The sequence below is a fragment of the Penicillium rubens genome (genome assembly GCF_028828025.1).
Source record: "Penicillium rubens strain IBT 27055 chromosome Unknown utg000002l_segment0_segment0, whole genome shotgun sequence".
NCBI classification, from domain to species: Eukaryota; Fungi; Ascomycota; class Eurotiomycetes; order Eurotiales; family Aspergillaceae; genus Penicillium; species Penicillium rubens.
In genome coordinates this window covers 3163468-3183126 of record NW_026890600.1, presented here as the reverse complement: position 1 = coordinate 3183126, position 19659 = coordinate 3163468, and the positions used below count along the sequence as shown (strand labels likewise).

The window sequence follows — 19659 nt, the reverse complement described above, 5'->3', positions numbered from 1 at the left end:
TCACTCATAAGGCATCAAAGCCATGGCAAATACACATCGGGCTGACGCATTGTCTTAGAACACATGATAAAATCAAATAGAAACAGGAAAATAGAAACAAATAACTCCACATATTCACAGTCATCGGCCTCGCAATGACCGTTACGCTAAATGACCCAGACACCATATCAACCGGCGAGAGAAGAAAACAAATATTAGACAATAAGAGCAAGGATGTAGCAAGACACGCATGTAAAGATGGGAGCAATCATGATCAGAGTGGGACGCCTCAGATCACATTGCTCATGTCCATCATAGATGACGGTGCCACACTGTGAGTGATACTTTGAACGATGCTGTGGACCGACCTGGTAGGATCGATGGACATGCGGTCGCCGCTCATCATCCTTGATACTTTCTTGTCTTTGCTGGGGCGGGCAACGAGGACCTGGGCGGGGCAGACGACAACCTCGTCATCACCCTCGCCCACATCATTGCCCTTTTTGACAACAAGAGGGAAGAGCACAATGCGCACAATGGACTGTTGGGCTTCGAGCTCGCCGTTGTCATTTGTCAGACCACTGCGCTCATTCATCAGGGCGGCGTTGAAGTATACTTGGCGGGCAAGGTCGCCATTGGTATCATATTCCGGCTGCAGAGGCGGCAGCATGATGAATTCAGCTAGCTGGGTGCGCATCTCCAAGGACAAGTTGACTGCTACCCGCATGATCTTACGGAGGTTATCGAGGAGTTGGGATTCAACATGCGACGGGGGAGGGAGGATCCGCGATAGGGTTTGGAAGATCTCCAGAGTAACAGCCTCCGTATCGCTCTCACGTTGCGCAGCAAAGGCCGGTCGCCGGGACAGCAGTGTGAGAGTGGTGGCTCGCCAGCGGTGCACAGCACGGGCTGGGCCAACCTCGCCCAATTGTTTCTCAAGAGACTTGAGCTTTTGACGTTGCTCCCGGTCCATGCCGAAGAGATAACGGGTGAAGATGTATTCCCAGACCATTGTCATGACAACCGACATAAAGACATCGCGGCGGCGGACACGGTCGGACAGGTAGGCATCGGGATCGGAGCCGTCGAGGAGAGCGTTGTCGAAGCGGTCAGCGATCTTCTCGTCTTGCAGTTCACTGAGTGGGCGACAGCGACGCTTATCGTTGTGCTTAGAGAAGCGCACGACCCAAGATTGGACATGGCCACACAGTTTCTGGCAGGCAGCATCGAAGTACTCTTCATCGCGGAAGACAAGGGCATTGTCGTGTACCGAGGCCGCGATTTGTTGTTGGAGCTCCTTCACTTTATCACGGGCCTCCTCAAGCTCGGTGCGCAGACGGCGCAGTTCAATGTCTTTTTGTGCAAGAGCTGACTCAATCTCTTGTCGAACGCGATCCTCTATCTGGGACGAGAGTTGATTGTGTTGCGACTGCAAGTCGGCAAGCTCACGTGTGGACGACTCGCGTACGGAGTTGACCTCGGCTGCGTGGGCGGCGGCGAGAGCAGAGTTGGATGCGGTCAGGCCCTCGTTCTCTTGGGTCAGACGAGAGATCTCCTTCTGCAGCCATTCCACCGAGTTCTTCAATTGTTCCACTTCCGATTCCCGATCGCGCAGATCTCCGTCGCGGGTGTTGAGCGCACGGTCGCTCTTTCGACGAGCGACAGTGGTATTCCGTAGCTTATCTTCGGCCTCATCGCGGGCGGCGATCAGTAGGCGGTTTTCGGAGATGAGCTGGTCGAGGCGGGTTTCGATGTCTTGCAAGTGTTGCATGCTGCGACGGCGGCGGACACTAGGCGGTCGGCTGGGCGACCGTGGGGAACTGGGCGTCTCACCCCATCCCTCCTGTGGAAGTTAGTAAACAAAACAACAAAACAACAATGACAATGACAAACAATGGCAAATAAAAAGCAATAAATTAATGACTTACATAGACATCCGACATATTTCGCAACGGACGTTTGCCCTTGTCGGTGACGGGGTCGTAAGAGGAGGAAGACGGGAGCTGATCGAGATCGAGATTCGAAGGCTGGGAATCTAGCGCTCGACTAGCCGCCCGCAGATCGCCGCTAATACTGCGATTTGTACGACGTAATTTTCCGCTGCTGGTGCTGGGCTTCAGAATTGGCATCCCTTGCTCAGGCGTTTTTAAAATTTCGGGTTTGAACCCCTCGCCTTTTTTGTTCTCTTTAGGCCAAGCTTCTCGATCAAAGGCATTGTCTGTAAATTTCCGGACAGGTGTCTGAGGTCGAGGTAAGACATGCTCGGGCTTCATCTCCAGACGGGGCGTCCCGCGACGAGCCATGGTTGCTCCTTGGCCATCCCGTGGTTCTTGTTCCGCAATTGTATCAAGCGGAGTCCGGGGTCGCACATAATCGTCGGTCGGTCCTCCGAAGAGCGAGCGAGGAGGGGACGGGGCACGCAGAGCTGGTAGAGAGGGTTCTTCCAAGCTCCAGGTTCTGGGTGTGTGCTGGTGCCGTCCATGGATTGATGGTGATCGGCGTAATTCACACAGTTCCTTTCCAGCTTCTTCCCGGGGCGGAAGGCGCGTAGGAGAAGAAGGTTCAGTGGGACGAGTCCGCTCATCAGAGGGTTCCATTGACAATGACGATGGCATATCCTTGGACTTGTCGCCCTCCGGCGGAAGTTCTGGCTCCCTGATTGATCCATGCTCCGTAGCAGTAGGAGTTTCGGAGTGAGCTTTCAGCTCCGAGATTGTAGATTCAATTTGTCTTTCGAGGCTGCTAGGCAGCTCCGAGGTAAAATCGCGGGGAATTTCTTTGGTTTCAGTGGTCGCTGGGGGTGCTTCCAAGACAGGGATCGCGACATCGCGATTCGCTTCCAAGTCCGCTGTTGTCTCTTCCTCAGCACTATCTTTTAGCGACCGTGGTTGCTGGTCCAAAGCTGATCGCCGGAATCCCCCACGCTCGAGGCCGGGAAATAAGTTGGCAATCTTAGATCCACCGGGAGTAGTTGTCCGGGCAGGTGGCTCGATCTCTATGTCGTTGAAGGGTTCCAGTGAAGGTCCCTCGGCTTCCGGGGGAGTTTGCTGTGACTGCTTCTTGTTCTTCTTGGCCTTCTTCTTGTCTTTTTTGCTCGTTGGCAAGGCCCAAGCATCTTCCTCCGTAGCTTCGTTTGCATCTTGCGAAACTTCGCGGAATGATGAATCAACAAATTCTCCAATAATCTCCGGCTCGGGAGCTGGAATGTCCGGCTCAGGTTCAGGGTCCGCTTCCCTTGATCGCTGGGACTCTTCAAACTTGGCCTGCCAGTCAATTGCGGGCCAGTCTTCTTCGTCTTGGGCGGACTTTTCGTCTGGCACTTCCAGGCCCTCTGCCTTGGATTGGTCCTCTTCAAACGGCACAATGGTAGTGTGGTGATCCGCGATCGTGTTTTCAGCCAGTGCCTCAGCATCCAGGGATTTGTTGGCCTTTTGGGCTTTCTTGGCCTTCTTCTTCGAGGCCTTGCGTGAGAGAGGAACCTCCTCGCTGACGACGGGCTCTTCATCGGGTTGCGTTGGCTTAACCTGAACTCCTGGGTCTGGTATAGGCTCATTCTCAATTGAAGCGGGAGTCTCAATCGGCAACTCTCGCTCCAATGAAGGTTGAGCTTCTGCAGAATGTTCAGGTTCCTGGTGGATCTCTTTCTCCGCCGCAGGCTCTGCCGGCTGGACCTCTGATTCTGTGGGCAACTCAGCCACATCAGCCTGAGGCTCTTGTTGTTGAGCCAAGACTTCTTCGGTGATGCCGGCATTCTTCTTGACCTTGCGCTTGTCCTTCTTCGACATCTTCTTGGACATGGCCGGCATCACTTCAGGTTGTACTGGTTGATCCACAGCTGCGTTCTCAAGGTTCTGCGAATCGGCCACAACAAGAGCTTCATCTTTCTTATCGTTCTTCTCTGCAGGACGCTCGAGGTCAAGGGGCTCATTGTTGGTATTCTGGTCAGTGGGTTCCACGGGCGAGGGCGTATCGAGTGTACCAAGAGAAATGACTGCTTCATTTTTCTCGCTTTCTGGGGGTTGCTTGTCTTCGGATACGGTGCTAAAGCCCTCAATAGCGGGTGGCTCGATGCTTTCAGCCTCGGCCTTGGGAGCATCTTGGGTCTCTTCCGAAGGAATCGAATCACCCCCAGGAACAGTCTCCGTTGGGGTCTCTTTGAGAGTCGCTTCTGGTTCGATAGCAGTCTCCGTAGTTACAGGCTCGGTGGTAGAAACAAGTTCAGTTGGAACCACAACAGTTGTCCCCGGTTCAGGAACAGCCTCTGCAGTTGCAGGCTGTGTGGTACGAGCATGATCCTCGGTCGGAGGCGAAGTCGGCTCAATTATTTCTTCTTGGGCTTGCTTTTTGGCTCTTTTCTTGTCCTTCTTTGACATTTTCCGAGTAATAGTTTCAGCGGCAGCTGGCTCTTCGGCTAGCTCTTTTGTAGACTCCTCCAGTTTGACCTCAGATTCGAGGGGCTCGGTAGAATCGAGAGCCTCAGCAGGCTGCTCTAGAACATCTTCTTTCAGCCTAGAAGCGGGCAAACCTGTAATTTCATCCGGGTTCTTTTCGGCTTCAGGCGGAGGCTTGTCTTCAGTCTCTGAGGATTGCGGCTCTTGAACCATAGACTGGTCTACGACTTCCTCTGGAGCTTGTGGAGTGCTGACCAAGGCCTCCTTGGGTTCAGGTTGTGACTCAGCGAGCTTTTCTTCCTTGACAAGGGCGGCGGCGGCGGCAGCGGCGGCGGCCTTCTTCTTCTCTTTCTTGCTCATCTTCTTGGGGACAGTCGCCGATTCCCCTTCAGGCTCGGGGCCGGCTTCAGGCAACCCTTTTTTGCTAGATTGCTCGTCATCTGGGTTCTCCGCCGGGGCTGCGGCAGCTTGCTCGGTCGGTTTGTCTCCTTCCTCGACTTTGGATTCAGTGGAAGGAAGCTCGAGAGAACGCTCTCCATTCTCAATTTCTTGGCTTAGAACATGCTGCTCAGTGTCTTCAGAGGGCGTTACAGGGTCCTTGGCGGCCTCCTGGATGGCATCGATAGGCTGCGCTGTGGGCTCCTCTGCGCTAGGAACAGCCTCATCTTGCGTGACAATTTCGCCAGGCGCTGCCTCTGTTGTAATCCCAGCCTCTTGGGCAGAAGTTTCAGCCGCCTCGGGTGCTGTCTTTTCCTCAGGCTGGGCCTCTGCTTCGGGTTCTTGAGCAATAATTGATTGTCGTTGCTTCTTCTTGTCCTTCTTGGCCTTCCGCTTCTGAGCAGGGGTCATTGATGCATCTTCAGTGGCCTCGATGTCAGCTACATCGACAGGGGCCTCTGGCTGCGTGGTGTCTTCGGTAGGAGGAGCAGCGGCCTCGGCTTCTGGGACATTGATCTCCTTGGTATCATCAACGTCCTCAGTTGTCTGGACAGCGGCAGTCTCTTCAATGTCCTGCAGTTGATCTGGTTGTTGCTCCTCTGGAATTGGCACTGATTCGGCCACGGCAATGGGCTCAGGCTCAATGATTTCCTTTACCTCTGGCTGGATCTCGGCCTCAACCGAAGGCCCAGCTTCCGACTGCTCCTTGTCCTCTGCAGTAGAGCTCGCAGGCTCAGGTACTGCAGCTTCCTCCTCTTGCTTTATATCCTTGTTTTTGTTTTTGTTTTTCTTTTTGTGCTTCTTCGAGACAGCTGCCTCAGAAGCTTTTTCCTCCACAGGGGATTCCTGTATCTGTGCCTCAGGAACAACATCAATTGGCACATCCACAGGCATCTCTTCAATCTCCTTCTCCGTGGAGAGATCGCCTGCTTCCGGCACAGTCGATTTCTCCTCAACATTCTCACTATCACCAACCAGCTTCATCTCCTCCAGGGGGGCAGGCTCAACCATCTCCCCCTCTCGCTCCGGTGCAGTAAGGGCAACATCACCCTCCTGCTGAGCATTTACCTCCGCCAGCTCGCCGGAATCAACTGAACGCTCAAGCACGGGCTGGGGAGGATAATCTAAAAAAGGACTCTCTATCGGCGTCTGCTCTACCTGCGAAGACATGTCTTTATCAGTCGAGGTCGTATCTTGCGCCGTGGCGTCGTAAGTTTCTATGCCGTGGGACTGATGTTCTTTACCGTCATGTTCCGCAGGCGAGGACGCCGGTACGGCTGAGAGTCCAGGGGCGTCTGTGTCCGTAGAGGTCAGGACTTTTTCAACGCTGTCGGCCGCTTCAATGGGTGCGGTAGGCTCGGTTGCTGGGGCAGAAGGCGGATCGGATGTTGCGGCGTCGGTATCGGCGTCGACATTCTTAGACTGGCGCTTCTTCGCTTTCTTGGCAGCTTTGCGTCGCTCCTTGGCTGACATGCCGGCTTCTTCGGTCGGTTCGGTAGGAGAAGAGGCAACTGCCTCTACTTCCTGGGAGGGAGCTGGCTCAGCATCGAGAATTGTTTCAGTCGCCGGGGGTTCGTTGTCGGTCTTCTTGGCTTCAGGGGTTTCCTCTTTCGTCACATCGTCGGATACGGCTTCCGTTGTCTCGTGCTCCTCGGCCTTGGGAGCCTCGGGCTCGATGGTATTGTCTTGCTCGAGACCTTCTGCGGGCAGCGCTAGCTCAGAGGCTGGAGTATCTTGCAACTCCGGGGTCTCAGCTGGAGTATCTGTGGAAGTTTGAACAACAGGCTCAGATTTAGGCTCAGATTCCTGCACTGCGTCTGTGGCAGAAGGGGCGTTGTCGGCTAAGTCCACAGACTTGCCCTTCTTCTTGTTTTTCTTCGCCTTCTTCCTCTGCGCCGCAGTCAAGGCAACTTCGGGCTCTTGTGCACTCGGGTTCTGGAACTCCGGGGGAGTCTGGGCATCTTGTTCCGGGTGCTCTGGTAACGCCGCTGCGGACTCTGGCTCCTTGACTTCGCTAGGAACTGGGGTGTCGGGCGCAGTAGTTGAGGTTGGCTCATGCTCAGTGGTGTCCTTGCTTTCTTCCGAGGAAGCGGGCTCTTCCCTCGTCTCCGAGATGTCCGCTTCAGGCGCAGGCTCGGCGGCTTCTTCGGTCACTGGCAACTCCTTGGCTGATTCTTCCGAGACAATCAAGTCAGCCGGAGCATCCCGAGATTCAACCTTCTCTTCAGGTGTAGATGTATCCTGCTCTGGCTTGGGGTCTTCAGTCAGAGTGGCATTCTCGTCGAAAGCAACAGATTTTTGTTGCTTTTTCTTGTCCTTCTTAGCCTTCTTTTTCTGAGCTGGGGTCATTGTCTCCTCCGTAGCGGGCTCGGTAGCAGCTGCATCAGCAGGAGCATCCTGTGGCGTGACATTTTCGAGAGAAGGTTCTTCGACCTTAGGCGCTTCTTCTTCTGTTATAATAGGAGTCTGCGCAGCCTCGTCAAGAGTGGGCTGTTCGATTTCCTGCGTCGACTCAGGCTCAGTGGGCTTTTCCTGAACGGATTCGGGCGTTGGCTCCTCAACAGGCGTAGGCTGTTCCTCTTCAGTGATCACCGATTGGCGCTTTTTCTTGTCTTTCTTGGCCTTCCTTTTCTGGGCAGGAGTCATTGCCTCCTCCGCAGGAGTCTCGACAGCGGCCTCGGTAGCAGCTGCATCGGCAGGGCCCTCTGGCTGCGTGGCCTCTTCTGGAGACGGTTCTTCCGCCTTAGGCGCTTCTTCTGCCATAACAGGAGCCTGCGCATCTTTGTCGACAGTTGAATGCTCGGTGTCCCGGGTCGACTCAGCCTTAGCGGGCTCTTCCTGGGCGGATTCAGGCTTGGGCTCATCAACAGAGGCAGGCTGTTCCTCTTCAGCAATTACTGATTGGCGCTTTTTCTTGTCTTTCTTGGCCTTCTTCTTTTGAGCAGGAGTCATTGCTGCCTCTTCAAGGGCTTCGGTGGCAGCTGCATTGGCAGGGGCCTCTGGCTGCATGATCTCTTCGGCCTTAGGCGCCTCTTCTGTCATAATAGGAGACTCCACGTCTTTTTCGACAGCGGACTGTTCAATTTCCTGAGTCGGTGTAGGCTCAACAAGCTCTTCCTGACCGGACTCAGGCGTGGGATCCTCTTCGGCTGGTGTAGGCGTGGCCTTTTCCTCGGCTAGTTCAGGCTTGGGCTCATCAACAGAGGCAGGCTGTTCCTGTTCAGCAATTACTGATTGACGCTTTTTCTTGTCTTTCTTGGCCTTCTTCTTCTGAGCAGGAGTCATTGCTGCCTCCTCAACGGTTTCGGTGGCAGCGGCATCGGCAGGGGCCTCTGGCTGCGTGGTCTCTTCAGCCTTGGGCGCCTCTTCCATCACAATAGGGGTCTCAGCGTCTTTTTCTGGAGAGGGTTGTTCAAGATCTTGAGAGGAGGATTCAGTATGTTTATTTTCCGCAGGCACGGGTGTAGGCTCCTCTTCGGGTGCAGCCTTGACCTCTTCCCCAACAGGGGCAGCCTTAGATTCCTCCTCAGCGGCAGCAGGCTGCTCCTCTTGAACAGCAACTGATTGGCGCTTTTTCTTGTCTTTCTTGGCCTTCCGCTTCTGAGCAGGAGTCATTGCTGCCTCTGCAGCAGCCTCAGTGGCGGCTGTATCGGCAGGGGCCTCTGGCTGTGTGGTCTCGTCCATGACGGGCTCTCCGGCCTTAGGTGCCTCTTCCGTCACCATAGGAGTATCCGCATCTTTGCCGGAAGAAGGCTGTTCAAGCTCTTGAGATGGTGCCGGCTCAGTGGGTTCGTTTTCAGCAGGCACAGGTGTAGGCTCCTCTTCGGTAGGTGCAGGCTTGACCTCTTCCTCGGCGGGTGCAGGCTGCTCTTCATCAGCGGCAACTGATTGGCGCTTCTTCTTCTTATTCTTCTTCTTCGACTTAGAAGAAGTTGCCGCCTGTTCATCTTCAACCTGCTCCACGACTGGACTTGCTGACTCCGTGGGCTGGGTCTCCTCTGCAACTGGCTCTGATGTAGACTCTGTGGGCTTGTCATCGAGAGACTTCTCTAAAGCAAGCTCCTCGCTGATGGCTGAATCAAGCTTCTGTGCTTCCTGGGGGTCTTCCGTGGAAGCAGGAACTTCAACTGTAGGCTCTGGGGCGGTTTCTTTGTTCCCATCTTGAACATCAATAGCTTGTTCAGCAGTCTCGGGGGTAGAAATAGCCTCGTCTGCCGGAGCCCCGGGAACAACTTCGGAGTCGAGTTTTGCCACATCCTGAAGTTGTTCCTCTTCAGGCTTGGTCTCGGCTTCGAGGTCGCTGGCTGCCTCAGGTTCCGTGGGGTCATCAACACCTGCGGCAGTTTCTGCAGTAGGTGTGGGCTCACTCTCAGGCAACATGTCACCGGATTGTTCGACACTCTTTTCCTCAGCAGAAGTAGGCTCAGCCTCACGCGTGGGCTGCTCGTCAAGCTGCACAGCCTCTTGTTTCTGCTGCTTTTTCTTGTTTTTCTTGGCCTTCTTCCTCTCGGCAGCAGTCATTAGAACCTCGGGTTCGGGAGATTGTTCTTGTGCTTTAGGGGCATCGGTCTCTGGAGCATCAGCCGAGGCCTCTTGCGTGGGCGCTGGAGTCAGATCCTCGCTCTTCGGCTCCTCTGCCTTGACGACATCGTTATGTTGGTCAAGGTCTTGGGGCACATCGACAGGAGCGGCCGCTTCTTCCGATACAAGTGGAACATCGGCAGCAACTTCGGTTGCCCCAATCTCTGGCGATGGGGCAGCGTCTTTTACCGGTGGCTCAGCCTTAGCGGGAGCCTCGATGCCTTTCGTGGGCTCGATAGATTCAGGATCGGTTGGCAGAGGAGTATCTTCGGTGACTGGAGCTGCCTCCGGCTCGGTTGTAGATGTTGGCGCAACATCCTGTTCAGTCTCAGCAGGCTCGGAAGACACAGGCGCAGACGAGTCCGCTGGAGCAACATTATCAATTTCCGCTGCGGGCGCAATATCCTTGCTTGGCTCAGCGGATTCAGCATCGGGCGCAGGCACGGTCTCGACGGGCTTGGTATCTTCAGCAATAGAGCCAATGCTCTCTTCCTGCTCCTTTTGCTGCTTCTTTTTCGCCTTCTTGGCCCTCTTCCTCTCCGCGGCGGTCATAGGGACCTCTGGCTCAGCGGGAGACTCTTCGGCTTTGGGCTCCTCCCCTGGTGCGTTGGACTCTTCTTTGGTTGTCTGTGTCTCTGTTACCTCTGCCATTGGTTCCGGAAGAGGCTCAGGGGAAGCTTCATCCAGGGCCGGCAAATCCTCAGGAATTTGCTCAGTCTCAGGGAGTTGCTCGGGCTCAATCGATTGTTCAACCTTGACGGGCACCTCCATCTCGCTTTCTTGAGGAGGTGCAACCACCGGTGTGTCTTCGGTGGCAAGAAGGGTTTCCTTGGCTATCTCCTCAGCGGCAGTCTCAGCTTCAGGTGCCGGCGAGGTAGACTCAGCAGGCTTCTCGTCAGGAATAGAAGAATCACTCTGCTTGCCCTTCTTCTTATTCTTCTTAGCCTTCTTCTTCTGAGCCGCAGTCAAGGCGACTTCAGGCTCGGCTGCAACTTCAGGTTGAGGTTCGGCTTGAACTTCGGCTTCAGGTTGAGTCTCAACGGCAGAAGGCTCTGGGATTTCGCGAGAAGCCTCCTCAGCAGGGAGTTTAGCATCAGGCTGGACCTCGACGACAGCTGGCTGCGACAGTTCATCAGATGGCCCCGCGGGATCCACTGGTTCGGTCACAGCAGGTGTTGCATCCACAGCGGCCTCCAATGGAGCTTGCTCCTGCTCCTGGGTAGCTGCAGACTCCTCAATGGTAGTTTCGATGGGCTGATCAACATCCTTGGTAGGCTGTTCAAGATGTTCAGGATCAGAAGGTAAGGCTTCACCGCCAATTGGAAGGGATTGGGTATCCGCAGGTTCGACAACAGCTGACTGCTCAGGTTCGGGCTCTTTTCTTTCTGGAGGCAATTCAGTCTCGGGAGCGGGCATTTCAGTGGAAATATCAGTTTCTTCGACGGCAGTGGACTTGCGATTCTTCTTTTTCTTGTTTTTCCGCTTCTCCGCCTTAGTTTCCGAAGCCTCTGCGGGGGCATCTGTAGCCACTTCGACGGGAGGTTCCTCGACGGGAGGCTCCTTTTCTTCGGCAGGCTGTGGAATCTGTTCCTCGACAGCCTCTTCGAAGTTGTCTTCGCCTTCGGTGTCTTCTTTGGGTGTTTCAGTAATTTCAGGCGTGGTGTTATCAAGAGGGGCCTCTGGCGTAGACTCTTCACTTGGCTTCTCAATCTGTTCCAGGCTGCGGGATACTTCCTCCGCTTCCGGTTGAGTAGCACTGGTAATTGGTGTTTCATTGGCATCAGTGAAAGCAGGTTCCGGGGTCAGCTCAATGGGCACGCTGGGACCTTCGGAGACAGGTAAAACTGGCTCTTCGGTAGATACCTGTTCGACAGGCTCAACCAGCTCTCCAGATTCAGGATGACTTCGAGCTTGCTCTGCATCAATGGCAGCAGATGAGGTGGCAGTCTGGTCAGGGGTGCTCTCGGTAGATTCAGTAGAAGTAACCATTTCCTCCGGCAAGGGCGTAGCCACAATCTCTTCGGAAGGCGCATGTGCGCTGTCTTCTTGTTGGCCTTCAATCTCCTTGGAGGCAGAAGTATCATCCTGAGGCTGGGCAACCACATTATCATCTGTAGGCTCTTCGGAAGTCGATTCGTTCTTAGATTTCTTCTTCTGCTTTTTCTTGTCGCGCTTAGCCTTTTTAGTCGAAGATGCAGCGTCCTCGGCCAGTTCGGTTTCAGCAGGCGGCACCTCAGTAGACTCGGCCTCGGGGGCGGTAACAACTCCCGGTTCTTGAGCGGCTTCAACCGAAGGTTCAATCTCAACCTCACGGGAAGCCTCGATAGGCTCAGCCTCAAGTTGCTCGGGATTGGCAACCTCGGGCTCAATCGGAGCGCTCTCGACAGGCGCTGACTCAACAGGGGCACCTTCGACCACAGGCTCATCAGCCCCAGTCCCAGGTCCAAGCTCACGGGATGCCTCAACCGGCTCGGATTGCTCGGGGACAGAAACCTCGGGCTCAGCAGAAACAGTTTCGACCGTAGGCGTGTCCATAGCAGGCTCCTCCACCGGCTCCTTGGACAGTTCTTCCTGCGCGAGGGGTTCCTCGGGACCTCCCAGTTCTACATCTTGGGCCTGGTTCTTCTTGCCCTTCTTCTTTTTGTTCTTCTTTTTAGAAGACTGGGCGCTCTCGTCGGGAGCGACTTCTGTCTCGGGCTGAGCTTGACGATCTGAAGACTGAACAGGTTGTTCAGTCGATTCAGGCACAGATTCCTTGGCTGTCTCCATCTCTGGGTGGACAGGCTCAAGCGGAGCAGGAGCAGTCTCCTCAATAGCAGTAACGGGCTCACTGAGCGCCTCCTCGTGGACAGGTGCCTTGTCATGGTCGTGGGAGGAACCGTCAGCGGCAACCGCTGCATCGACAATATCGCCGAAACTACGGGGCTTGGCGAGTTCATCTCCAGGCAAGGCGCGAGACTGATCATGCTCCCTGGCAGCGGCAATGGCAACGGCATCGACAACACCGGCGAAGCCAGCGCCCTTGGCAAATTCCGCAGCGGCGCTGGACAACGAATTGTTGTCTTGGGTTGGGGTTTCCGACTCAGACTGAGGGCGGGACACGCCCTCAAGAGCGTCAAGCGCACGCTGGGTTTCTTGCTCCCTAGAGCCGACGCCAACAAGAGAGCCCTCTGCAGAAGGCAGGGCGTCCAGCGTAGGTGAAGGAGGCAGCTCGTCCAGAGCGGTGGGGTCCCGCAGAAGCTCAGAGGGAGAGTGGAATTCGTATCTTGGCCTCTCCTTCCTGGACTCGGCATCCTGGAAGTGTTCAGCGGTAGGCGTGGCCTGCTGCGAGCCGAGGAGATCAACGTCTCCACTATGGCTTTCGTTCGCTTGCTCAGTTGAAATGGTCAGACCGGTTGGCCGCTGGTTTCCCGTGATTGAGTGACTCAGATCCACATGCTCCCAGCTCTTGAGACCGTCGTCGTCACGGAGGGATTTCAGATCCTCTATTGACGGGACCCGGGAGGATGTCTTGCTGGATGGGAGCGATGGCAGGGGCTCCTCGGTCTCGGGCTCGCCCTTGGTCAAACTGTGACGCTCGACGAGCCATAGAGGGCGGATTTCACGCGAGTTTCGGAACTCGACTGACCCGGGCCGGCGGTTGCGTTGCTGGCTTGGCGAGCCTGGGGAGGCGATAGGGGCGGGTTGTTCAACAGGGACTGCGCGCGAAAGGCCTGGGGAAGTTGGGGGCCGGCGGAAGTGGAGAGGCACAGCTGTGGGTGATTCAGTGGTGGACTTGGCCACGGAGTGTCGGCGTTGCTTGGGGGATCGGGACCCCTGCGGGTGGCTTGTTTCAGGTGAAGCGGGGCGGCTCAGAGACTTCGGGGTCAGGTCGAGTGTCTTCTCTGTGGCTGGGGGTGAGGTGGATTGGCTCCGAGGCCTCTGCTGTGGGGTCTCATTCAGTCCCGATGCTGCTGCAACAACAGCTGCGCTAACCGCGGATGCTGGAAGCCATGAAGAAGCACCATATTCTTCGCGCTCATCCGCCGCTAGAATTTCAGGGCGCTTCCTTAATAAAGATTGATCGTCGAAGTTGTCACTATATCCGTCCTGCACATGGAATAAAACCAATAAAAGCTTAGTACATTTCTTTTTTTGTTCAGGTTTTGTGGTTTTTGTGCAAGCTGGTCAGATCCACCAGCGAAAAGGGAAACTATATGGGACAATAAAGTGTACAATCAAAATCACAACATAAGTAAAAAGAAAAGTTCAGATGCTATACCTTCTCAGATTCCCGGTTTCTTCCTGAATCCACGATTTCCTCGTACCGATGACGACGACGCTCTTCCTTTTGCTGTCTACTGGACCTGTACTCCTCCAGATTTGTGTCATCTTGAGTGCCTTTCTCCTTGTCCGACATGTAGCGGTCCAATTCATCGCCATTGCTGGAGCTGCGATGCTTAGAAGAACGCCTCTTATGGCGACGGCGTTCATCATCCACACCAATTTCAGATATGGCTTCGCGGGATGAGCGCTTGTCCAACGAGGAAGAACGAGAATGGTCAGACCGAACACGCTCAGCTGGGGCCGACACTTGTGAGCCAAAGATACCTCGCAAAAAGCCTCCGCTCTTTTCTTTCTCGTCCTTGCCTCGGCGCTTCTCCCGGGATTCGTCAATCCGAGCTGGAGAAGAGGTTATGGAGGCATTGTCATCAACGTCAGTTTCCCGGGAAGAGCGGTGGCGATGCTTGCGACGCTCAGACTTCTCATCTCCGATGTCCGTAATGGCGGAGCGGGCATCGTCATCAACAGAGAAAGTATCACTTTCATGCTTGGATCGGCGCTTGCGACGTCGCTTCTTCTCCTCGCCGCCTTCCACGTCGTCAGGAGCGGCTTCAGCATCAAGACGTGGGTCGAAATCATATCCACTGCGTCTCGATTTCCCGGACTTCGACGACTCGTACTCTATGCCGGCAGGAGTAGAGGTAACCGAACGGGTATCATCCCGAGATTCAGATGGTTCGCGTGACTCGTAGATCTCGAAGTCATCGCCGCTCCGTCGAGACTTGCGGGACTTGGACTTGGATGTCTCGTCCTTCGAAACAGGAGCAGAGATAACAGAGAAAGAATCGTCACGAGACTCGGCAAGCGCTGACTCCGGGTATTCAGCACTGCCCAAGTCATCACCACTCCTTCTGGATTTCCTGGACTTGGACTTGGATGTTTCGTCCTTCGAGACAGGGGCAGAGACAACAGAATAAGAGTTATCCTGAGATGGAGACGCCTCCCGTGACTCGTAAATCTCGAAGTCTTCGCCGCTGCGCCGGGACTTGCGGGACCTCGATGGCTCATCCTTCAAGTCTGAAGACTCAGCGAGTTCCCGCTCCTGGAACTCGGGGAGATCAAAGACATCACCACTCCGCCTCGACTTCTTTGACTTGGACTTGGTCGGGGTCTCTGGGTCCATGGCAACAGGTGCCGGCGCTGACGCCACGGATCTAGCATCAGCCAAGTCTCTAGGCTCGGCTGTATCAAAGCCACCAGGCATCGAGAACACGTCTACGTCTTTCTCGGGGGAAGCGGTACGGTCGCGCTTGCCATATTTGCCATTCAGCTGCTCGATAACCTCATGGGCAATCGAGGACTTGTCACGGCGGCCCGAAGAAATATCCCGATCTCTTGAGAAGGATTCCGGCTCGTCGAAGAAAAGCTCATCTTTGTCTTGGGATACGTGCTCAGGAGCGGAAGTAATATCCTTAGTAGACTTGGGGTCAATTTCTTCGAGCTCGCCCTCGACGAAGCCGCGGGGCTCATTCCGAGCCGATGCAGACCAGGGTGAGGTAAATGTGTGTTCACCCTCCGACCCAGGAGGGGAAGTGCGGGTGTGATAGGATGGGTCGTCTGTAATCAAGGAGGGATCGAACCCAGCTGCGGCGGTCGCAGCAGCAATTGTGGCCGCGAATTCAATATCGGCACCATACTGCGATGTGCTGGGGATATCCTTGGATTGTGTTATCTCGGACGCCGGGAGAGGAACATCCTTGGCTGAAATTTCGGCAGGGGAAATGTCATGCTCAAAGGGATCCTGTTCAGAAGAAGAGGGGATCTCGTATTCATGAGTTTCATGCTCGCCCCAGGAGACACGGGAGCCGGTTGGTCGTTCCCGGGGCTTGGTATCATAAGATTTATTTACAGGGGCGGTTGGGGAGGTAGCGTCGCGAACAGAACCACCGTTCACGCTCTGAGGAGGAGTGGGCTCAATGAAGTTGAGCGCAGGGACTGGCCACGGGAGACGGTCCACGTGTTGATATGGTTCATAGGAATAGTCCACCTCCGTAGGTGCAGGCTCCTCATGTGTACGTCGTTCGCTAGCGGGCTCTACCTCCACAATGGTTGGCATATCAGTGGAGCGGCGGCTGCGAGCATGGTCATCTGGGCTGTGTCGTAGCTCCTCAGGGGCATAAAATTCTGCGTAATCATCGTAAACTTGTGGGGGACGGGGAGATCGAGGTGATCCTTTCTTCTGGTCTTCGTGGTGTTCGGCCGTTGTCACTTCTTCATCAATAGGCTGAGTGGGCTCGAACCGTGAGACAACCGAAGTAACCGCCACTGCTTCGGTGCGCTTTCGCTCGGCCCGGCGTTTCTCTCGGCGCTCATTGTATCGCTGGCTGGCTTCAGAGGCTTCGTCATCGTCTGTCTTGCGAGAGAGAATAGTGCTGGCAGCAGCAGTGCCAACAGCTCCAGCTGCTGCTACACCAACCCAGGATGAGGAGTGCTTTCCTCTGTCGCCGGCATACCGGTGCTCCTCATCATCGCGCTCCTTTCTACGGTGCTCTCGGCGCTCAGTTTCGTGGCGGGCCAGCTCTTCTTCTCGGTCAATCAGTTGAACTGGTTGATCAGAAAATTCGCCCCGGTAGTTCTTGTCACGACGAGTAAGGTGGCGTTCCCTTTCTGCTTGCTCTTCCGTCAAGTCGAATTGCACGGAGGCTTGGTCTTTGGAGGTGTATCGGCGCTTGAGACTGGAAGCAGTTTCCTGAGTGGGGAAAACAGGGGAGGAATCACTACGTCGAGGAGCTTTCCGGCGCTCGGCGTACGTTGATTCTGGCGCCCATGCTGCACCACGAGGGCCTTGGAACTGCGATTCGAAGTGTTCAACTCCATTGGCAAAGAGGGGTGGGACTGCTGGGGCGCTGTACACTGGTATCGATCCCGGAACAGCTCCCTGGGTAGTATACACAGATTGAGAGACTGGGGTGAAAGGCTGAGGCTGTTGAAGGGGAATGGGTCCCGGGCGGATGAGCGTTGGTTCACCGGCAGATACAGACGGGGACATCTTTGCAACATCAAAGCGAGACGGGTCGGAAGTAGGCATTGGGTAAACATGTTGCAGGCTCCCAGATCTGCTTGGGGGGTTGTTATCATGGTCACGAGCAGAAGAAATTGCAGCGGCTCCAATAGCACCAGCGCCAGCTACCAGAGCGGCATTTGTAGCACTCGAACGCTTGTCCTTCTTCTTCTTATCCTTCTTGCTTCCCCATCTCCAGCCCCATTTGCTGCTAGCGGAGTCGGAGGAGGAGTCAACACTGCTTCCTCCGAATGCCAGGGCAGAGCTAACACTTGAAGAAGACTGGTCCTCCGACTCGGCATCAACCCATTCGTCATTTGTCGTAGAGTAGTTGGACTGTCGAGATCGAGCTTTGTACATCTGGCCTGCGCTGCGCCCGGGACCGTGGGGTGAGGACCCAGCCAAACGGGTTGCCGTGTCGCTAAGCTCTAGCAAAGCGGTGTCGACATCTTTACCCTTCTTGCCCTTCTTCTTGAGCTTGGAGGGCTTCCTCGAAAACCCATCTCCGAATGCAAGATCATTGTCCAATGAAGAGGATGAAGAGCCACTCTTGAAAGAGAAGAAACCGCTCCGCTTCTTGGTATGACGTTTCTTCTTGTTCTCGGAAGAAGCAGTGAAGAAAGACCCGATACCACCAGCGATGGACTTCTTGCCAGGCCTTGGAAGATTGACAAAGGACGATGACGAAGATGAATCCTTTCGGTATTGTCGTCTTTCAGGAGAACGACTACGGGAGGGGTTACGGGACTTCGCAACAGCCAGTGCAGCCCCGCCCACTGCGGCACCGAGTGCGGCTTCCTTCAGGCACGAAGGCCGGCCAGATCGGGAGGAAGACCGCGATCGAGAGCGCGAGTGCCGAGAATATCCAGATTGAGAGGCATGCGTGGAGCCTGTATGGTAGTCTCTGTGAGGACTGCGGCTAGAACGACGGGCCACGCCACGAGAGGTGCGGCTCCTTCGGTCATCTTCTTCTCCGTGGTGGGAGGCCACTCGCCCGGAGCGAAGGCTGTAAGAATCGTCAAACGCCTTACTCGAGAAGAGTGACTTGGCCGTATAACCAGCTAGCACGCCAGGCAGCCACGAGGAAGATTTCTTGGACTTTGACCGTCGGCGGCCCTCATCATCGGAGGAGTTGTATCGGCTGGTTTTGCTGACTCTGGAGCTACCACTGCTCCGCCGATCGGGCGAGTGTCGGCGGCGCCTGTAATAATGGTGCTTTCGAGGGGCATCGGCGGAGCTCGTGCCAGGTTGGAAACAGTATTTGCACACACCGATAGTTTCCGTGTAGTCCTCGAATCTTCCAACGGCTTCAGGGTCACGCCAGAAATCAACAAATCTTTCCATGGCACCACGCTGACGCTCTTGGAAAGCTAGGGCACTCGGTCCATGAGGATAGAAACCCGGGTTGTGGGCAGCATGAGCAGCGTATCCTCCCGCACCTGCAGCATACAAAGCATTGTTATGGACAGGGGCATACGGTAGCATACCACCAACTTGAGAAGATTGCCCGTGGTGCTCAAAGGCGTATTGTGGTGCGTGCTCGGGGCTAGAGGAGTGATGATGATGACCCATCATGTACCCCGTTGCAGCACCTGCAGCCGCAATACCGACACCTTCACTGAAGCTATGAGAATGGGGTGGCTTGGATGGAGGCTTGTGGCTGCTGCTTGCCATTGGCTGATCGTATTCCATCGGCTCGTGATGTACCATTGGCTGGTCGTGTACCGTTGGCTGTCCCTGCTGGGTGTACGAAGTAGTGTGCTGTGGAGGGGAATGCGACTCCGAGTGAGACACCATACCACCAATTCCATGAGCGGCAGCTCCAACAGCAGCAGCAGGAAGAACGCCCGATGAAGAAGGCTTAGAAGGCTTAGACGGTTTCGGCGGTCTGACTTCCGGCGGCTGGTCTTGCGGTGCCGGGGCATGGAAATTATCGTCGAAATAGGCCGCCGCCGCACCAGTTTCACCAAGGCTACTAGGCTCTGGTGGTGGGTTAGCTGATGGAGATGCTGCCATCAAGTGTGCTTGAGTATTAGGAAGCACACTTGGGCGAGCCGGTCGGATACCGGGCTGGTGCTCAACAGACTGGCCTTGGTCACCATAGTAGTCTGCCGCAGCGCCGGCGGGGTTGGGCGGCGGGTACGGTGCAGCAACTTGCTCTGGGAACTGGCCGGGGAATTGTTGCTGCACGTGCGGGTCATATGGAACTTCATGCGCTGGCGAATGGCCTGCGGGTGGCATCCCAGCGTCGTATTGCATGGGGAATTGCGAGAATCCCGGGGCGCCAATCTCGGCGGCAAACTGCGCGCCGGGGGCGCTAGGCGGCATATTTGTGGAGATTGGGGGCACATACGGATCCCCCGAGTGGGTGCGACGACGCTCGCGACGGTCGCTCTCCCGATCCAAGTCATCGTCCAGAGTATCTTGTGTACCTCGGCGGCTCCTTCTCTTCTCGCGCTCTGGACTTTCGGATCGGTCCTGGTCGTGCCGACGGGAACTCTTGCTTTCCCGTTCACTGTCTCTGCGTTTTGGTGTGCGTTCAATGTAGTAGCGGTCGGATTCATCAATCGCTTCTGGCTCGGCGGTTACATAGGTTGATGCGATGGATTCGCCGGCAATGCTAGGTGGGCCACGTTTACTGCGGGAAGTTGACGGCGGATAAGACGACAAATCGCCCAGGCCACGGTCACGGTCGTCACCCCGTGAGAATTTGCGGCTTGAGATCGATCTTGTATCGGACTTATCGTGCTTTTCCGACTTGCGCCGGCTGCTCTTAGAACTGCGAACATCGGATGAGGACGAGCGGCCCCCGCCCATCAGGGCTTTGAACATGGTGGGCAATTATTTGGGATAGCCGGAGTAAACCATGTGGAATAAAAGGAATGTAAGGATTGGAATGGGGGGGAAAGGTATGGGGGGGGGAGTGTTAGTTGTCAGAGAGAATGC

At 55.4% G+C, this 19659-nt stretch overlaps 1 protein-coding gene across 1 annotated transcript; it reads right to left on the bottom strand.

The window, feature by feature from the left end:
- Positions 1-268: 268 nt before the first annotated feature.
- On the bottom strand, positions 269-19545 carry lah (involucrin repeat protein; the record flags this gene model as incomplete). Its single annotated transcript, XM_002558867.2, has 3 exons — positions 269-1822; positions 1908-13478; positions 13651-19545. The coding sequence occupies 3 exons, from the start codon at positions 19543-19545 to the stop codon at positions 269-271; spliced, it is 19020 nt and encodes a 6339-aa protein (XP_002558913.2).
- Between the last annotated feature and the right edge of the window lie 114 nt (positions 19546-19659).